At 46.6% G+C, this 19,539-nt stretch overlaps 1 protein-coding gene across 5 annotated transcripts in view; it reads left to right on the top strand.

Moving 5' to 3' along the window:
• Positions 1-19,539, top strand: part of LOC135399002 (peroxidase-like) — an 81,700-nt gene that overhangs the window by 58,849 nt on the left and 3,312 nt on the right. For 4 of the 5 annotated variants that reach the window (XM_064630623.1, XM_064630624.1, XM_064630626.1 and 1 more), the window contains exons 2-11: positions 6,520-6,566; positions 12,697-12,965; positions 13,739-13,874; positions 14,789-15,012; positions 16,119-16,316; positions 17,079-17,234; positions 18,032-18,136; positions 18,191-18,304; positions 18,426-18,561; positions 18,630-18,840. In XM_064630623.1, the coding sequence (XP_064486693.1) occupies positions 6,562-6,566; positions 12,697-12,965; positions 13,739-13,874; positions 14,789-15,012; positions 16,119-16,316; positions 17,079-17,234; positions 18,032-18,136; positions 18,191-18,304; positions 18,426-18,561; positions 18,630-18,840 (1,554 nt within the window). In that variant the 5' untranslated portion in view covers positions 6,520-6,561. Of the gene's footprint in view, positions 1-6,432; positions 6,453-6,519; positions 6,567-12,696; positions 12,966-13,738; positions 13,875-14,788; positions 15,013-16,118; positions 16,317-17,078; positions 17,235-18,031; positions 18,137-18,190; positions 18,305-18,425; positions 18,562-18,629; positions 18,841-19,539 lie in introns of those variants that run through there. The other variant, XM_064630625.1, reaches the window with a different exon arrangement.

Genomic DNA, 19,539 nt, shown 5'->3' with positions numbered 1-19,539 from the left:
AGTTTATCAGCACAGAACGTGATGATGCTTTCAACTGTCAGACGGTGATGTGGACAGCTTGGTGTCACTAGCAGCGCAATTGTGGACACAAGTCCCCATTATAGCTGAAATATTAAATGAGATTGTCAGGTAGACGACTCAATTCCGCAGGTTTCAGAGGTCAACTCAGTTTTTCGTTTCAATAGACGATTTTACAAAGATGCGCGCGCCACCAAGCGCGCGGCGCAAAGCAGCATGGGAACCTTGAGTGACACTGCTCCGTTGTCTGCTTCTTGTTGTGATTTATCCCGGCGGACGCTGCTGCTATGCACACCGAGAATGTTGTTGTTCTTCTTCTACCTCCGCCTCTGGCCGTCTCGTAATGCTTTAAGGCGCTCGAAGTTCCCATGAGCCCTTGCGCGCTACAGGTGGCGCTTTATTTTTGAAGCGAGATGTGGGCAAGTGTAGGTCCACGGTGTAGGTCCGTCCGTGGCTCTATAGCGATCACGTGTCAGTGTAGGCCCTCTGAAGCTATCGCATCTAAACACATTTGGCACATTTGTTTTTTTAAATAATTGGGGGTCTACGTCGGGGGTCTATTTAACATCCCTCGCGGAAGGCGGCGTGTCTAAGCAACTTGTACCCTACCACCAAGTTGCTGGCGTCCTCGACCGGGTTCGAACCCGCGATCTCGCGATCAGTATGCGAACGTGCTATCGACTGAGCCACCGAGGCCGGTACCTTTGACACAATGGCCAGATACGCAGCCATTTTTTTTATCACCGCAACTCGCATCACTCGCTTCCAAGGGACGCGGAGCGTAAGCTATACCGCATGAAATATTAATTATTGGCGTCGCCCGCGGATGTGTCGCACTACCGCAACTTACGCAACGGAAGCTCGCATGGACGCCCGCCGCTAGATTTTGCTGGCAGGAGCACCGTCAAACCACTTCGACAGAAAAAGATATACTCACACACACGTACATATCATCTCTCCCATTCATTAAAGAAGCATGCCGTTATACACACCACGTGGGTTCTAATGAACGAAGCCATCGGATATGAGCGGTCGCCCGTCTTGGAAGTTGCGGTTCCAAGGTCCAGCACAGAGACCTTGACCATCGTCCAGCCCTTGACTTCGGGGGTGCAAACACTGATTGGCGCCGTCCACGAGCAGCACCCGCTCTCGCCGCGATAAACGCACAAACAAAAACACGTTGACGCCTCGCTTTCTGGCGAGAAACCCGTTGGCTTCGTTGTATTGTTGACTGATTAGATGAGTCACAAAATTAGTGAGCCCATCTTCCTTATCTTTTAGCCTACCACTCCCTATATCCTTAATTTACTGATTTGCTTTTTTTCCCCAACCAAGTCAACAACTGAGGCCAGTTCTAAAACTCTGCCCCATTGCTTTTGCACTTGAGTGTAACGCTGTATCGTGTGCTTCAGAAGAGCGTCAACACTCCTGTGCTTTACAGTTAACTCACCCCAAAATTCCGATAGATCTCCTCCTTGTCTTGCGGCGGTAGTATATTCTAAATTCATTTAACTAATCTGCCAATTTAAATTTAATAATACCCTCCACTACCCTGAACCCTTTACACTGCCACTGTTTCGAGAAGTTTTTTGCTCCTAACCTTAACCGCTCCCTCCCAAGCCAAGTTCGTACGTAATAGCTGATTATATTTCTCATTCGTTCTTTACCCCAGCAGTCACCACCATGCACCACTCTACACCTGTTTACCCAAGCTTGATATGCGATTTCGACTGCTACTAACATGTAAAACTTCTGTTGTCTTTTGGTTACTTTCCCAACATGTATTCCCATAGCTTCTTCAAATGTCAAGTTACTTAATCCAAAATATTTCTTAAAACAGGACCACAGGTACATCGGTACCTTGCACTCGAAGACGGCGTGCCTCACCGTTTCTATTTGACCGCAAAGCTCGCAGTCTCTTCTGCGGCTTTTACCCCACAGATAAAACTTGTCCCTCACTGGTATGACCTCATGCGCAATTTTCCACAGGAATGATTTTCTTTTGCCTTCTAACCAGTAACTAAGAATTCTTTTCCAAGCTTCCGCTGTTATTGTAGATGGATATTTCTCTATTTCTTTCCCCCTCAGATCTCTGTATAATTCAGCGACTGAGCTTCCGCTGTAGTCTTTGCTCTTGTCTGATCTTTTCAATTGCAGCAAAGTGTGCTTCCCTGCTTCATAAATTGCTGGCTGCCATTCCGACATTGGACTCCTATGATCTATCCCGTGTTGGCGAAAATGTCTTATGTTTATTCCCAGCCAAAATTTTGTCACCTGCTGTGCGATGTCCTTGCCATCCAACATCCTATATATTCCATATAAAGCATGTGCTTCTGACAGTTGTTTCAGATCAGCAATCTGTAGGCCCCCAACATCAATAGGCAGTTTCATTTTCTCTTGCGCTACCCATTGCGTTTTCCCATCCCATATAAACTGAAAGCAGAGTTTCTCAATTCTACGGCATATTTCAGGAGAAGGGTAAGCGACAGAAAACAGGTACGCACATCTCGGTATCATAATTCTTTTGACAATCTGCGCTCGAGCTGTAAGTGGCGTTCCCGGTTCAACATACTCTTCCTTGAATTTTTCCACGTATTTTTCCAACTGCATCCAATTGTTGTGTGAAACCCCGTCCTTATTAAACCTGACTCCGAGGATTTTGGTCTCCTCCACAATACTCAAGCCCAGATCTTTCCTCGGCTTCTCCCCACCTAAATATATCAATTTTGATTTGTCTCTATTTATTTTCGCCCCGCTCATTGTCCCATATTCTTCCATTACTTCTAGAGCTTTCTCAACTTCCTTTTCGCCTTGAACTACCATAGTGAGATCATCTGCGTAGGCCACAATGGTTTTACACTGTACTGCCCCAGGTAATCCAACCCCTTTCACTGCCTCAGACTTGTTCAGCCCTCGTAATAACCTATCAAAGGCTAACACATACAGCAGGGGAGAAAGGGGGCAACCTTGCCTTACTCCCCTTTTGACCTGAAAGCTCTTTCCCAATTGCCCATTGATAAGTAACCTACTCCTGGCGTTTTCATACATGGCTCCTATTGTGTTTATTATTGGATTTTCCGTCCCAATTCCTTCTAATGTATCTCTTAAATACGCGTGTTTAAGCCGGTCAAATGCCTTTTCTTGGTCTAAGGTCATGAGAACACTCTTTATTCTCCTTCTGCTTGTCCATTCTATAACATCTCTTAGCTCCCATATTTTCCTTTGAATTCTTCGACCTTTAACTGCAGCACCCTGTGCTAGTGACACCCATTCTTCCATATTTCCTTGTATTCGGCCCACGACTGCCCTTGCTAATATTTTATAATCTAAATTTAATAACGTTATGGGTCTCCAGGCGCCCAACTCCTCCTTACGCTGCTGGTCCTTGCACAACAGAGTGACCGTTCCTTCCCGGAAGGTTTCTGGAAGTGTACCTTTCTGGAGTGCACCATTAAGCACCTTCACCAAAGAGGGGCCCAGGATGTCCCAATACCGTTTGTAGAACTCCGCCGGGAACCCGTCGGGTCCCGGCGACTTCCCATTCTTCAGGCTTCTAACAGCCTGCTGCACCTCCTTGCAGCTAAGTTCTATGCCTTTTCCAGCCTTTCCCCCGCAGAAGGAATCACCTGCCGTGAGTCCATTCTCAAACATGTTAGCGTAGAACTCTCTTGCCACAATGGCTATTTCACTTTGCTTGGTGACTCGTCCGCTCTTGGTCATGAGGGCCTCCATGGGCGGTTGCGCTAAAGCCAGATGTTTAGAGAGGAGCCTCCGGGAGCACCAGGCTTCCTTCTCTAGACTGTCCCTCGCCGCCATATACCTCAACGCCTCCCACCTTTCCTCCCTCAGGAGTGCGAGGTGATCTTTGGCGGAGGTGTAGCTCACACCGGAGAGTACTCCCACGCCGAACTGTTGCAACCGCCGCAAGTGTTCCTGGAGCTTGTGCGTCATTGCACGCTTCTCATGCGCTTTTTTCTTCCCCCAGGCCTTAAGGCACTTTTTTACAGTATTTTTCAGCTTATCCCACCAAATAAAAGTATGGTCACTATCCTTGACCCCTCTCTGGATTATGTGTTTGACTTCTTGGTCAACTTCTGGGAGGTCGAGCAACTTTATATTCATTCTCCATGGACGTTGGGAACCCGGAAACCCCATTTCTGTCACTTCCAGCAAGACACCCCTGTGATCGGAAATGTCAATTGTTTCGATAGTTTTAACGTCTTTTACTTTCTGTGCCATTCGACTTGATATATATATTCTGTCGATTCTACTTCCCCCTTTTTTATTGAGGCGGGTAAAGCCCGTTCCTCCCCCACCTGCTATTGGCCACGAATCTTGTAGCTGGAATTTTTGTATTGCCCACTCCAAGTGTCTAGCACCACTACTGTTGGAATGTTTTCCTGATGATGTATCTATAGTATCAGTTACGCAGTTAAAGTCTCCACCAAGTATAAAATTGTGAGCCCCAATAAAATAATACGGAAGTTCATCTTTATAGAACTCCTCCGATTCTTTTGCTCTGTTTGGCCCATACACGTTAATTATTCTAAGTACTCCTCCTCCGTGGGCTATATCCACTGTAATTACTCTCCCACCGATGTCCTTTTCGAATTTAAGTACTCTTATGCTCCTTGGTTGTAGGAAAATGATGCCAACCCCTTTTGAGTTATGCGTTCCATAACTCCAGTACGACTTTGTGTTAAATATTTTATCGAATTCCATTGCTTCTTGTTGTTTGTGCCAATGCGTCTCTTGAATTAGGATACAGTTAACTCCCAAAAATTTCGATAATTGGATTACTTCATTTTGTTTCGGTTTACTTCTAAATCCTCTTGCATTAAATGTTAGGAATTTGAACGTCATAATGGACTGGAGTGAAGTGGAGGAAACTGAACTGCCTGACCCAGTAATAACTTAACAACTTTGTATTAAATATCATCCTTCGCCTTTCTACCACCTTTTTTTGCCTTCCTAGATACCCTTCTCCTTTTTAAAGCCATACCACGGCCCTTCTTGTCAACTTCCTCGCTTTCTTGCCCTTCACTTTCCTCTGATACCATCGTGTGGAAGCTTTCTCCACTGTCAGAATATGTAATTTGTGACACTGAAGACACACTTAAGGTTGTGCTTGTTACTGAGGAAGCATCGTCCTGGCTTGCTTCCTCTTCAGCATTGCCAATGCGAACCTCTGACCCTCGCTTTTCTTCCGTTCCTTCACCCTTACTTTCATCATTTATGCTTCCCTCCACCTCCTTGCTGACCTTCGTTTCTTCCCCTAAACCTTTTTCTCCTACCTCTTGCTGCTTATCACAAGCCCCCATTTCTCTCTGTTCCTTCCCACTGACAACCTCTTTAATTTTAACTTCCCCATCCTTCTCTACGACTGTGGTGTCCAACTTGATATCATCCACTACATCTACACCTCCACCCCCCACTACATCCACCACAACCTCCTGCTGCACTTCCTGCTTTTCTGTACTTCCCAAACTTGGAAAGTTCTCCTCTGACACCCATGGCGTACTCTTTGGCTCAACCACACCTCCCCAAGCCGATGGCCTTATGTCCGCCGGGACGTTCCTTTTTCTTGCCAAGTCTCTTTTACATTTCCCGCACTCTACCTCGTAATAAGACCCACACCAGCGGCATCTATGAGCCTTACAATCACGAGCAAGGTGATCAGTTGCGTCACACTTCGCACATCTCCGTGTGACCCCATGATATAGGCACTCAATTCTGACACCCCTCACCGTCAAAAAATTTGGCAGGTCCCCATTAAGCTCCATGATAACCAATCTTGTTCCAGTTTCGCAGTCTTCATGCTCTCCACCATATTTTTCCCTTTGAGTCTTGATCACCAATCCATACTGTCCTAACTCTTTTTCCAAGTCGGTATCAGGATAATCAATGGGGTATCGAAATACAGTTATCCTTCGCATTTTCGCTCCCAAATAATATGCCTCTACCCTTTTTCCACCAATCACTACACCTCCCTCTTCCTTCAGTAACCTGACACCCTCCATATCGTTCATAACTACCTCATAGAAGCCATAACCCTGATTCTGTGCACCGCGGACCCTGCCGGGGGCTACCTTCTTACACGCATCCAAAACATCCTTCCCAAAGTACCCCTGAGGGGCTCTTACCTTAAAAACCAGGATGCGGTCATCCTGGCCCTCATCCATTGCTCTGCCGGCGTCTCAGCCTACGAGACCCGGCTACACTCTGTAAGCCGTTCAGCGCTAGAAACACACACTTGAAAACCACACTCACACAACTAACAAAAGGATACAAAACAAGCAATCTCTTGAGAATGATTTTAAGCCTAACACCGGAGCTGTCGCAGAATACGTCCACACGCGCCAACGATGACGATTGTACCGTTGGCTTCGTTCATGTGTGAAGATTGCCGTAGAAGTGCAAATGTCATGCGGCGTGTGAGTCAGATGTGCACGTAGAGATATCAGTGTGTCCTGACGGGATCTGTCTTCTTTCTTCGCACAGGACAAGATTGGTGTGGTGAATCTCTACTGATTCGACCGAGCCATGAGGTAAGTTGTAATTTTCTTCTTTCTCTCGTTAATTGTTTGCTAGCGCTTTTCCCATGAAAAAAATGGCTAGGAAGCAAGCGAGCTGGTGAAGAAGATGATGATGTGTTGTGTCTGTCCTGTCGTGTTCTCTAGCGTCTAGTCTCGAGGTTTTACATTATGCATCAGCTTTTTCCATGCCTAGCGCGCCAAAAAAAAAAAAGCCGTGGCTACCTCCGAATGAAACGCATTCAGCGTGATGAAACATTGACACCAATGTGGTGATGAGGAGGGCACACCTGACATAGAGATGTTTTCTTCCTCATCCCGCTGTAAGCTTAGGAAATCGCACCGTGGAGGTCTTCTTCGTATGCGCTTCTAACGTTCAAATGTCCTGTTGTCTGCGTCGTCGTTCTTGCGTTAATTAAGGACGTTCTGCGGGCCTATTTCCGGGGATCTCCCGTGTACGCTTGAGGTAATTTCATCGCTGACCGTCGCTATATGTTATTTGCTTATGTATTTTATTTTTTTGAGGAAAAAAGAAAGACGGATTGGGTTACTTTTCTGTAACTCCTGGTTATTGAGATTGTATGCGTATGTACCTGCATTAGCGGAGCAAACTACTTTTCTCATACATTCTTCTTAGTTTCGGAACGTATCGCAACAGTGGTCAATAGGCCTATAGGGCTCAAAGGCCAAATATGCAGCGATAATGAAACGACGCTTTGGCTATATTTCGATCTGTAATGCCCGTGTTCTATGTGCGCGTATCCAAACAGAGCTGTAATTATACGTTAGATTAGATTAGATTCTAGGAGGAAAGGAACGTCACACATTTCAGGAAACAACCGTTTTCTGGCCTTATTCCCCTAACCCTCCTGTACAGAACCGAGACACTGCTTTCGTATTCCTCTGTCGCTGGATACAAATTAACAGCGTACCGGTTCTGACGCCACCACGCAACGGACGCTAATTTCCCAGCATGACCGTATAGGGCGTAACGTCATCCCAGTGCAACTCCTGCCGGTGTTCCTTTGTCCTCCCGACTGTTGCTTCAGCTTTGCAAATTAAAACGTTGCCCAACCAAATTAAGCCAGCCAATTGAATCTCCCCGATAGACTGTTCCGCATAAGCTCTTTCCCTGGCTAACAAGGCCTGCAACAATTAAGCCCATAACACTTACATGAGACAGAGCAACAGATGCAGTGCTTTGTCGACTACATTAACCGGTAATGCTGAGCAAGTCCCGAGTACATTGGGGTGCAGTCATGTGGAGCGCAGTGCTCTTTCTCAGAGGCAACGCATTACTTGCTTTACATTAGAATAACTATGCGTGGACGTGGACAAAAAACGAATGAAGAGAAGGGAATGGGGAAAGGGGGATATGAAGGTCTGCTAAAGAAAAAGGAAAGGTCAGCCAGACAGAGGTCGGCTTGCTATTCCAAAAAAAGAAAAAGAAACGAAAATAAGAAAAAGGAAAAAAGGGAAAAGGAAGATAAATCATATACACTATCACAGGGCGTTGATAAGGTCCGTAGTTTGCAGAAAGCGGAGGAGGACAGTGGTGACTGCTCAATGGGTAGGCGGTGGTAATGGTGGTGGTGGTGATAGTGCTGAATGAGCCCGCCGTTGTCGGCTTCACAAAAGTGGGCAAACGTTACGACTGACGCTCTGGGAGAATGTGCGTCCTGGGCAGACTTCTAAGGGAACTGTACTAAGGGACTGGGTAGGCCGAGGAACGGGACCCAGTAGGGTAGAAAATGAGAGAACGCTGTAGCCAAGTTGGTATACACGACGACGGAGGGTGTCATGGGGGAGAAGGTGTTGCCGGCAGTGTATGATGCAGTGGGGGATATCAGCCTCCACGCCACGACTGGTGCAGAGGGAATCCGACATGAGCATGCCGTAAGGAACGCGGCCGGCTGAACTAAGGCGACGAGAGACCGGAGGCTTGCTGAAATGTCTTCTGGACATCGCGATCTTTTACGCATATTGACAGCTTTCCTTTCATTCCCTCATTCACACGCACAAAGATGCATATACTAACATGGCCACGTTCATCCTTACTTCTAAGCGGCTGTGGAGTAGCCGTGGGCTTGGGAGCCAAGATGTCCGTAATTCTCTTGTGTTTCAAAAGCATGAGAGAAGCAATGATGAGAGAAGCGCACTTAGAAGCAAGCATGGGAGAGCAAAGCAATGAGAGAAACACGTAATTTTCTCCCTCATGCACGTTACCTCACTTCAAAGAGAACGTTGCAGCGGCGTAGGATAATATGCGAGAAATGTATTGTAGGTGAACCTACGTGAATGACCCCTGGTGTAACAACGTGTGAGATTGAGATGAAGATAACAATCGTTTGAGATCCGAGAAACTGTCGAAGTATCCGAACGTGTCGTTCCTTTGAGAAGGAAATGGAACAGAGATATCTATCGCGGAAACATCCGGCTACCTAATCGCACTAATTTCTAAAATTATGGAAGCGTAAAAGTTATCCGTAGGACTTCGTTCCTTACTGAGAGGAGAGTCATTATTCCATTTCACCACATGACCGGCAGCAATGGGGGTAGAGCAGTGAGCAGCAGTGAGCAGTGAGCAGTAGAGCAGTGGTTCTTAATTTATGCTATTCGAGGGAACTCCTGATCGCGCAGGCACGACTTCAAGGAACATACTACACTGGTGCAGCTGTGTATGGAAGTGGGTGAGGCGAACTAGATGCCGAACAAGTAGGAAACTTGTATTCTGCCTGGTTATTAAACGCTTAATTATAATTTATTTAATTATTTATTGTTTCGTCGCAAGATGTCGCTAGAGGTTACCTGGATTCATTCAACTGTTTCAGAATACTTCCCCTCAGATAACGTGTTGTGGGTTGGTGCTTGTAAATCCACGTAGCCAGGAGAGTAGCTCCGATTTTCCAAGTGTTTGTCATGCTTTTGAAACACAACAGAAAAGGAAAAGCGTGGTGCGGAGAAACTGTCGGGTTGAGTTACGGGATGAGCCAACCCACGAAGGCCACAGCTGCTGGATCTATACTGTTTGCAATGACCGTCAGCTGCGGCCACCTGGTCCTGCGATCTCGATGCCAATTTCAATGCCAACGGTCAAAGGTCGAACAATGTTCGATATATCTGTCCGAGATCTGTTCGATATATCTGTATGTTCGATATATTTGTGCGAGAGGGAGCCTTGCTAGGCGGCCAAGTTACACTACCGGGTGCTGAACAGCATCTTCTTCGCGGAACCTCAGGACAAGACTTTAAGAACCCCGGTTGGGAAGCAACTATGGTAGAGTATTGCCCCTGGCAGTGAAACTCCCCAACCGTCACCATCCGAATAAAGTTGTTCGGAGACGCCATGCGCCTTAAGGAGATGAAACGCTTTGTTGCATCCACTACGTCGCTCGGTCAGGTCAGACAGATGTCACACTCGACCACTGTCTGTGTGTCTATGTGCCAGTATCCTTCTGCATGCGGTGGGATGTCACGCCGCTGCCAGTGCCGTTGGGAGAGGGAATCGAGAGTGTCCCGCTCTCTAGAGTTCAGTTGCGGTTTCGATCATTCTATATTTGAACATAAGTTTATGTTTATGTTTACATAGTCTACAAGTTTATGGCGGGAATTCGATGACCATTGCGCTCCAAGCACGATGCGCAACACATTTTGTTTTCGATCGTTGCGAAGTCTCCCTGCACAGACGACTGTATTTACCCATTTCTTCGTGCTACTGGGTCGCAGTCATATAAGCCTAGACTATTGAGTACCCTTCACACCGAAAGATCGACTGTCCAATACGGTCAAACGCTGCTGGCGCCAGCGCCAACGATATTGTCCGCGGGACAGCAAAATGTGTTCTGCATCCTCGGCAGACTCGCATATTCTGCATTAGGGTGAATTCCGTCCGCTTCCTCCAGTCTGTCGAAGTTATCCTCTGTAAGCACAGCTCGCATCGGAGTTAGTAGGTGGTGCTTAGTATAACGGCGGACCGCGTTTTGGTGATCTATTTACAGTTAGAAGGGTGACCCTCGTTAGGAAGGCGTTGTTCTCTGCTAGGGTCTGCCAGCGTGGCTCTCTTCCCGCCTCGCAGGCTGCAGCCCTGTTCAAGTTAACTTTGACGTGAGCAGTACATGCAGCCTGAAACGGAGGAACAGGACGCTTCCAACCAATCCCGATTTGTTGCTCGCATAAGGTGAACGGAAGCCTTCCCTTGTTGTGATATAGATGTCGAAGGTGGTGTGTATACAGTTGATTATCAGTTTGTTTGAGAGCAGCGAACATGCTTATAATAAGTCCCGCATAACAGACGGCAAGATATTGAACGTACGTGTCAATGCCTGCAAAACTAGCGGAATGACACTGGGCAGGACAGATTCGGACCTGCCGTACGTTGTACCTGCGTCGCTTCCTCGGCCCGGAGAGACACCATTCCATCGATTATAGCTCAGGGTTCCCAACAGCGAAAGCTTCTCACTCGACATCGGGAAAGCAGCCTCCCCCAACGGCTCTACGTGTAGCGTCGTGGAAGATGTGGAACATATCACAATGTCATGAGAACGCTGCAGTGCAGCCCGTCGGCTTTTGAGGTCGCAGCCGACAACACTGGAGAGCCGTTAAAGTACTCGGGCAGTGGCACCCGGGCACCCCCAGTGCAGTCGCTGTGAGCCACGGAAGTCTTGCACGCCATGGACTATACATTGGTAATCATTGTTCTGTTGTGCATTCTTTATGCTGTCATCACGTCATCATTGAACCCACCAATCCCTGGTGATCCTTGCTATTATCCAGCCTTCAGTGGCTCTACACTTGTGAAGCCACAATCTCCGTATTATTTTTAACTCATATTCAAGTCCAGGCATATAGTTGGCAACGTTTTCTTTGGGACCACGAAAACAGCTTTCGTGTTGGAAGTGCACTGGAGAAGCATGAAGATAAAGACACGAGATAACTAAAATTTTGAAGTTAATCGCACGAATAAAAGTATATACTTCGACGACGAGAACCTTAAGAGTTTCATTGCGAAAGTTGTGTGGATTATAAAAGACTGGAAAGATTAAAAATACGGCTCGAAGAACAGGATTCAGCAGCTACACCGTGTTGTAACGCTTCTTGTGATGCAAGTTGCGGCCTTAATCCTACCCTCGCAGCTGTAAATTCGGATCCTGTTAGCAACCAAAAAGCAAATAGAGATGAGAGGCGGAAAAAGTACGTGACCAGAATACGCGATAAGTACTTGTACTATCGTGGTATTCATACGCACAATTTAGGGCATAAAAATATTACGAGGAAAACTACCTGAAGATAAACGCACAGAGAAAAATATAGACGTCAATAAAAAAATGAGACCGGCTTATGTCGCCGTCTCTGGTCGTTAAGTGGCTACCATTTTTCATTTTGTAAGTATACAACGTAACTAGCGTTGTTGCGCGACGCCCGTTTCCGCATAGTTTGTTGTTTTATTATTATTTTCGGTCAAAGAGCTTAGAACGTTGCCGCGTGCCTCTTCAAGTCATGCAGCCTCGGTTCGTTGGGCAGCAAAGAACGGGTGTCCCAGCCGACGTATGCATTGGATACGTTTCGCACATGCAAAGAAAATACATAAGATACTGGAGGGCCCAGAGGGGGAAATGTTCCCGGTCGAAGGGTCAGTCCTCCTACGAATTTGTTATCCAGGAGAAGAAGTCATGTGGAAGAGTAAACAAAGGAGAGATTCGAACCTGGAGCCAAAATATCAACTCCCGTGGAATAGACCTCTATACCCGAGAAACGTCACCATGACGTTGGTAGACAGACTGAAACCGAAACAAATCGGAAGGGGAGGGCTTGGTTCCTCGAGTGGGCACTCGTTCGCTGCCTCCTATTGGAAGAAAAGTAGGGTTGAAGGTTAGCGTCTCTTTCAGGGACCGTCGTTATCCCGTCAGGACCGTGGCTTTCGGGCGCGACCTTGTTCGCCCCCTACCTTCAAGCGTATAGTTCAACTCAACCAAAGTGGTGGCGCTGTAGAACACTATGACGTCACTTGTTTACAAACGGGGAGATGTCTATTGGTAGACGTGACATGGCATGACAAAGAACTTAAGCCAGGATAACCGTACCCTCTAGTACAGCTGACGACAACAAGAGAAGCAATTCATATGATTCATGTACCATTTCCTCGCAGGCTCTGGTGTGTGACGTGTTGGGCGGCAACAGTTGTGTTCCTGTCCCTGTGCTGCCGCGCACAGCAGCCTCCTCCTCCTTTAGAGCAAGTAGTCTCGTCCCGTGGTTCAGCGTTCAGGCAACTATGGCGGCCGAGAATCTCTTTCCCTCCCGACCCAACGTCACCCACCGTGCCACTGGTGACGTCAGACCTCGTGGACGAAGCTGCGCGAGAAGCCCACCAGGTGGTCCTCAAACAGAAACTACAAGACAAAGAAAACGCTGCCAAAGGTATGCATTGAGCAACAGCAGTGTTTCTGAAACTTCTCCAGTACGTGACCCCTTTGAGTAGCACCAACCCTACCATGTCCCCCCCAATTGTATAAACCTTCCGAAATTTTTTTTTCAATGACGTAAATACATTTACATTGTAATGTATTTAAAAGACATTAACCACAGTGAGAGCTCCTAAAAATGCTTAGTAATGTTTTTAACAAGGATTGATTTAATCGTGTGTTTTAATAAGAAGGATGGTCTGTTGTCAATACGTTGGTCTGTGTGGCTCAAGGCATATCGCATGTCTGCTTGAACCCTCCATGACTCCCAGAAAGTGGCTCATGACTCATTTGGGGGTCATGACCCGCAGTTTGAGAAACATTGATCTACAGCAATGGAGGCATTGAACTGTGGGAAAAACACCGAGGAAACCCTCTGCGTTCTGACTAAAACTATTAATGGAGTCTGTCTTGCCACCTCCTGCGCACTCCAAGAAGAAAAGAAAGAGCAAATTATGTCTTCTAGTCCCCATTTTAGCCGCTCGACCCTGGTATTTACTCTCCAGCACTGCAAATAGCCCCTAAACATCCCATGTGGTCACCTGAGCACATAGGACTGTGAGGAGAAGCCGTGAAATGGAGTCTCCACACTGGCACTCACTGGCAACGCGTCTACTCCTCAATATAGCTAAAATTACTCCTCTTTTTTTTAGAGTGTACGCTCTTCAGCGTGTATTCGTGAAAGTGAGAGTTATGTTGATATTTCAATGTAAATAAACCCACTTCCAGGTTTAAAAAGTGTGCCAGGTCTAATGTGTCCCGCATCTGCACGTCACATGAAAAGTCGAGTAGCACGTGACAAAGCCGTCGCCATGGACGAGATGGCGCACCTGTTCGAAGAGACAACAAGGATTCTCTCCAGGAAGTAAGTCGACGGATTCTGTAATGACAATATCCTTTACGATGGAATAGCGGCCGTAGAGCCATACTTTCAACCGATAACTTCCAATTACACGTAAGTGAACAGAAGACATCCATGCTGAGGCACCCACAAGAAATCTTCTGCACGTTTATAGACTCGAACACGTCATTTGACAAAGAAACCAACACCAAGCACACTCGAGCTAACTATAAATACACGTCTTTGGTTTAAAACTTCTCCGGTTATTAACCAATTACCAATTTAACCGCACACAACTAAGTCTACGTTAACGTCAAACATATGCTTTCATAGCTGTATCGGGTTATGTTCATCCAAGCCATTCGTATAATACGATACTGTCGACGAACTACAACGATGCTACAACGAGATTGCTACTATTGATTTTGATTGATCGAAGATTGATTGTAGATTGATACTGGAGAGCTTTGTTAGCAGAGGAAAACATCTAAGCGCAAGGCCTAGTTCACAGTTTGATGATCGTCCATGATTAATAATAATAATTGGGTGTTTACGTCGCGAGACAACTGAGATCATGAGCGACGCCACAGCGGTCGGTCTGTGGATTGCTTTTGCCCACCTGAGGGTTCTTTAACGTGCGATGAAAGCTCATCACACGGCACCCCGTATTTAACGTCCCTCGCGGAAGACGGCGTGTCTAAGCAACTTGTACCCTGCCACCAAGTTGTTGGCGTCCTCGGCCGGGTTCGAACCCGCGATCTCGGGATCAGAAGGCGAACACGCTACCGACTGAGCCACCGAGGCCGGTGATGATCGTCCATGAGGGAACACAATTCCGCACCGAGTGGACAAGGAAAGCAAGAAATATAAAACCTGGTTTGAGCTTTTGAGTCATGTTTTATCAGTTCGCGAACTGCCATTTTTGCTTCTTAATGCAGAATGAAGATGTTCTGGGAGGATGAGTTTCATGGTCTGGCAAGGACACAGCTAGGGGACTCTCGGCTGGCCGCCGTACAAGAACAGTGTCGCCGGCTAAGCAACACTATCTGCCACTACGGCTCCTTCCGTAGTATGGACGGCTCCTGTAACAACATCAACAATCCCGACTGGGGCATGGCCTTCTCCTGCATGAGGCGACTGCTGCCTCCAAGATACGCTGACGGTAACTGGACGCATTAATTGACTTGAAGCACAGTTGATGAGGACACGAGAAGAGGCGAAGACAATTCATAAACCGGCAAAAACTCAGCTTGTGTCTCGTGTACCCGTTTAACAGAAATAGCACCTGAAGAGAGAAGGACCAGTGAAAGACGCAGGACAGCTGCAACTTAGTTAGCCGGTGGTCCTCGTCTTATGTTATGTAATTTCTGACAAGATTTATGGGCACCAACTGCCTCGCGCCAGGGCCACGTTGTGTAAAAACAATTAATTTTTGTCACTTTCATTACTTGGATGGGATACCGGAAGACAGAAGGATTTTCCAACTTGCTGTGATACGACATAGCGTATCATGCCCCCAAATTTTCAGGAGCTCGAAATTTAATTTAATAATTGGTTGTCTACGTCGCGAGACAACTGAGATCATGAGCGACGCCACAGCGGTCGGTCCGTGGATTGCTTTTGCCCACCTGAGGGTTCTTCGAAGTTTAGGCACGACAAGGAACAGTAGGCACAGTGAGATTTTCTTTTTACCAATGCAACTACATTGGGAGTGAATTTAACAATGGAACATTACCGACCTTTTAGTGTTGAGACGATACTGGAGAGCTGGCCAAGGTAGCACCAGCAACCTGCCCTGTGTACACTGGCGAACTACCTCAAGGACATACGTGCTGAAATAATCTTTTAAATCATCCAGTGCTTTCACACGTCTAGCCTACGGTCCCATTTTTTCTTTCTATTTCTATTCTATTCTATTCTATTCTATTACTGACACTATAGGTAAGCAGGCATGACACGTTGCAGTACTACTACTGCCATTAGAGTATTATCACTAGGGCTGTCGGATACACTGACGAGAAATGCATCTCATGTGAATGATAATTAACTAATATAGTCAAACTACTTTACAACGAAACTCAGGGGACAGAAAAAAAAAAAAATCGCAGTAAAGGTATTTTCGTTAAAAAGGATGTCCATTGTTGGACCTATAGGGCTCCAGCGGGACCGCAAAAAAATTTGCTGTAGTGGTATTTTCGTTAAAAAGGTGTTCGCTATAAAGGAGTTTGACTGTAGAGTGAATTAGTTCTAACAGTGAATATCTTTCAGGAGTGTCGGCGCCCCGTATCTCCGAAACGGGAGGAGAGCTTCCAAACCCACGAAAGGTGTCGACAACGGTACACGTCGACTTCGACAGACCTTCACGGGAGACCTCGCACATGCTGATGCAGTGGGGGCAGTTCTTGGACCACGACTTTGCACTGTCACCCATTTCACCAATTCCTGGCGAAATCATTGACCTCGGAAGTGAGTTTCGCCTTCTCGTACGACGGAAACGTAAAGTTTGATATAAAAGCACCAGCTTTTCGGAATCCGGGACTGCATTACACTTCAAGCTATGGATTTGTTTTGTGAACGGAATAATTCAGCGCTGCACGACAGAAGCTTCCACAGAGCTAGCGCGCTAGTGCAATTGCATGCCGTGGAATGTCCAAATGCTTATCGTCCAGGTCACTGTGGTTTCCAATGCGAATGCAATGTCCTGTATCGAATCATTTAACAGACATAGTGGTTTTAACCACTGTCCGATAAAATCTTTCATTTGCTTGCACATATTTTTGAGATATAGCTATGTAACTGAAAGGAACGTCAATGCGTATCCTTCAGTTTTCAGAGCAGACAAGCCAGACACAGTCTGTCGAGTTAGGAATGGAATGGAATGGAATTGGAAAACGACAAGCATGTTGAGATAAGCACCATGTTGCCTATTACGTGGCACAGGTGCACATTGCATACACCAAGCAGGACCATAGCGGGAACGGCACCAAGCTAGACGCACTATTTTTCAATAGTTCTACGCAAGTTAGCGTCAAATTTGCACGTTTCGATTATTTTATTTTTACGTTCATATGTTTTGCCCGCTAAACAACATCGTACAAAAATAAATACTGTCAGACCTGCTCTGGAGTGATGTAACAAAAAAAAAAATAAAAAAAAATACGCAACTGGAAAGCAGAGAGGGTATTTGCATGAATGATATGAGCTTATTCTATTTCTTTTCCCACGTAGATCCCAACGACGTCCTGGACTGCTGCTCCCCGCTCATGCGCAACTCTGCGCTCTGCTTCTCCTTTGATATTCCTCGCACGGACCATTTCTTCGGTGCCTATGGAGAGCACTGCATGAACTTCCCACGATCCGCGAGATGTCCGCTTTGTGGCCTAGGCAAGTACAGGGAATACATACGATGCTTTTTTAGTGCCGTTTCGCGATTTTGAACATGTTCAACGCAGGATGGCAGGAAGGGATGGAATTTTCATCAGTAACGTGACTCTGTTTCTGATGGACAGTACTGCAGTCCTCGAGGCGAAGTTGTCTCATGTGCATCACGAAAAGTGTTGGTTACTATGCACGAGCCAGTCAGTGGAAAAGAAAAAAAAAAAAAGAGAAGAAAATTGGCACCACCGACGGGGAAGCCGGCTGCTCCATACCACATAAACAACTCTGAACACATGAACGTACATAGACACTTGGAGTGCAAACACTCAGATACGAAGAACTATGCACGATGTTTGTGCATGGCAATAGGACCTGACGATACGACACTGTGCTAAATCAGAATGTCAGCGCACTAGCATAGCAGCGCAAGTTAGCATGACGTCATCAGGGGGAAGAGCCACAGGTGTGCCGCGGGGTTATGTCGGACGTGCCAGTGGCAAGACGAAACACAAACAAGGTCACATGACCTGAAGATGACGTTTCCTGCGACGTAGGGCCTGGACAAGGTGGTGGTTTTGTCACAAGCGACCGCTTGAGGGTGCTTACAAAATGGGAACCTTGTGCCACCACTGTGCCCACGCTCGTGGCGCGGCCGACTATCTTCTGGCGTACCTCTCACTGTGACCGTAGCTCTTTCGCTGTCTCGGGGGATAGAAGTGAAATACTACGATTGTACATGATCACTGCATTTTTGTTGTTGTTCTTGTTCTTAGTCATATTAACCCATATTCTACCGTCCATAGGCCCTCGTCAGCAAATTGACTCCTTGACGTCGTTCATCGACGGTTCTCAAGTGTACGGTAGTTCTTTCGAAGACGGGAAACGTCTACGAACCCTTCAAGGAGACGGTAAGTCAACCTGTCCTGCAAGTCACGGGCAAAGCATTAACTGTACCATTTCAGGACGTCTCAAGTTCGATGTCGGACGGAAAGGGGACATGATTCTTCCTGCCAGCTTTCATCCTAATGAAGACAAGTGCAGCCGACCGAAGACCGGAGATATCTGCTTCAGAGCCGGTACGGATAAGTTCCACATTATCCACATGTTCATCAAAGTACCAGTCTGAACCCTCCAATGGTGTTTATCGAAGACATTTTCTCGCTGACACGTGACAGTTCCGAACCAATTCCTTTACAGGTGACGAACGTGTCAACGAACAACCAGGACTGACAGCCATGCACACGGTGTGGCTTAGACAACACAACGCAATGGCCGATAAGCTTTCGAGCATTAATCCTCACTGGGACGACGAAAGGATATATCAAGAAGCAAGGTACGTACTATGAAATTAATTTTGAAATCATTTTTTACTGATCCAAATGTTCGAATTACTTTCGCCAGGCGCATCGTGACAGCTCAGATGCAGATGATCACCTACAACGAATTCCTTCCACTGGTTACTGGCAAAGCGTTCCACCGGGAGTTCGGGTTAGCTGTGTTACCCTATGGATACACAACTTACAACGAAAACGTCGATCCTACATTGTTGAACGAGTTCGCAGGAGCTGCTTTCCGATTTGGACATACCATTCTCAACGGTGACTTCATGCAGGTGAGTCTACCCTGAGTCTGAGCATCGCATGTAGGTTCAGTGACAGGAAGTGGACAAAATTCTTACCGAGCATTTTGGTAAAGTGGTGAAAACCACGCTCGACTAAATGGCCGGCGAAGCAGCTGGACGCGAAGTCCCACAACGCAAACTGACGTTCAGGAGATGTTACAGTAACGCGATAGTATCGAACTTCTCGTCAATATTTCAGCTTCAAAGTTCAGCCACTCCTCGCCCATATATACTAGTGCATTCAAATACTCTCCATTATTGACATCAATCTGCGATTGGAACTTGCTCCCACATTCTATCGTAAATGAAAGCGATTCTGCGCAATTTGCAGCCTCGCGTGAACAAGAATACTAGGCGCGTTAGCTGCATGTTTCCTCTTTCATGTTTTACTGTGTGTACTTTTGAGTGAGTACGTTTCCTTCCCACTCGGTATGCGCAAAATCACGCCACTTTGAACGGGTCATCAGAGTGACACGGGTTCGATATCCGCTGTTGGTGCTCGAACCTTGTCGTCCAAGTGCCATTCTTATGCAACTTGGCGTACCGAGGTCTATATGTTTTGTGTGTGGTCCTGTGTTTCCTTAGAATCCCTTCCTATGTTTAGTTGCGTATGTTTCTAGAGCACTACCATAAGTAGTTAGAGAACCTTGAACTACACTCAATGTGCATCTCTTATTATGCCTCTCACAA

The sequence above is a fragment of the Ornithodoros turicata genome, chromosome 6 (assembly GCF_037126465.1).
Source record: "Ornithodoros turicata isolate Travis chromosome 6, ASM3712646v1, whole genome shotgun sequence".
Taxonomy (NCBI): Eukaryota; Metazoa; Arthropoda; class Arachnida; order Ixodida; family Argasidae; genus Ornithodoros; species Ornithodoros turicata.
This window is presented reverse-complemented; position numbering and strand designations above follow the sequence as displayed.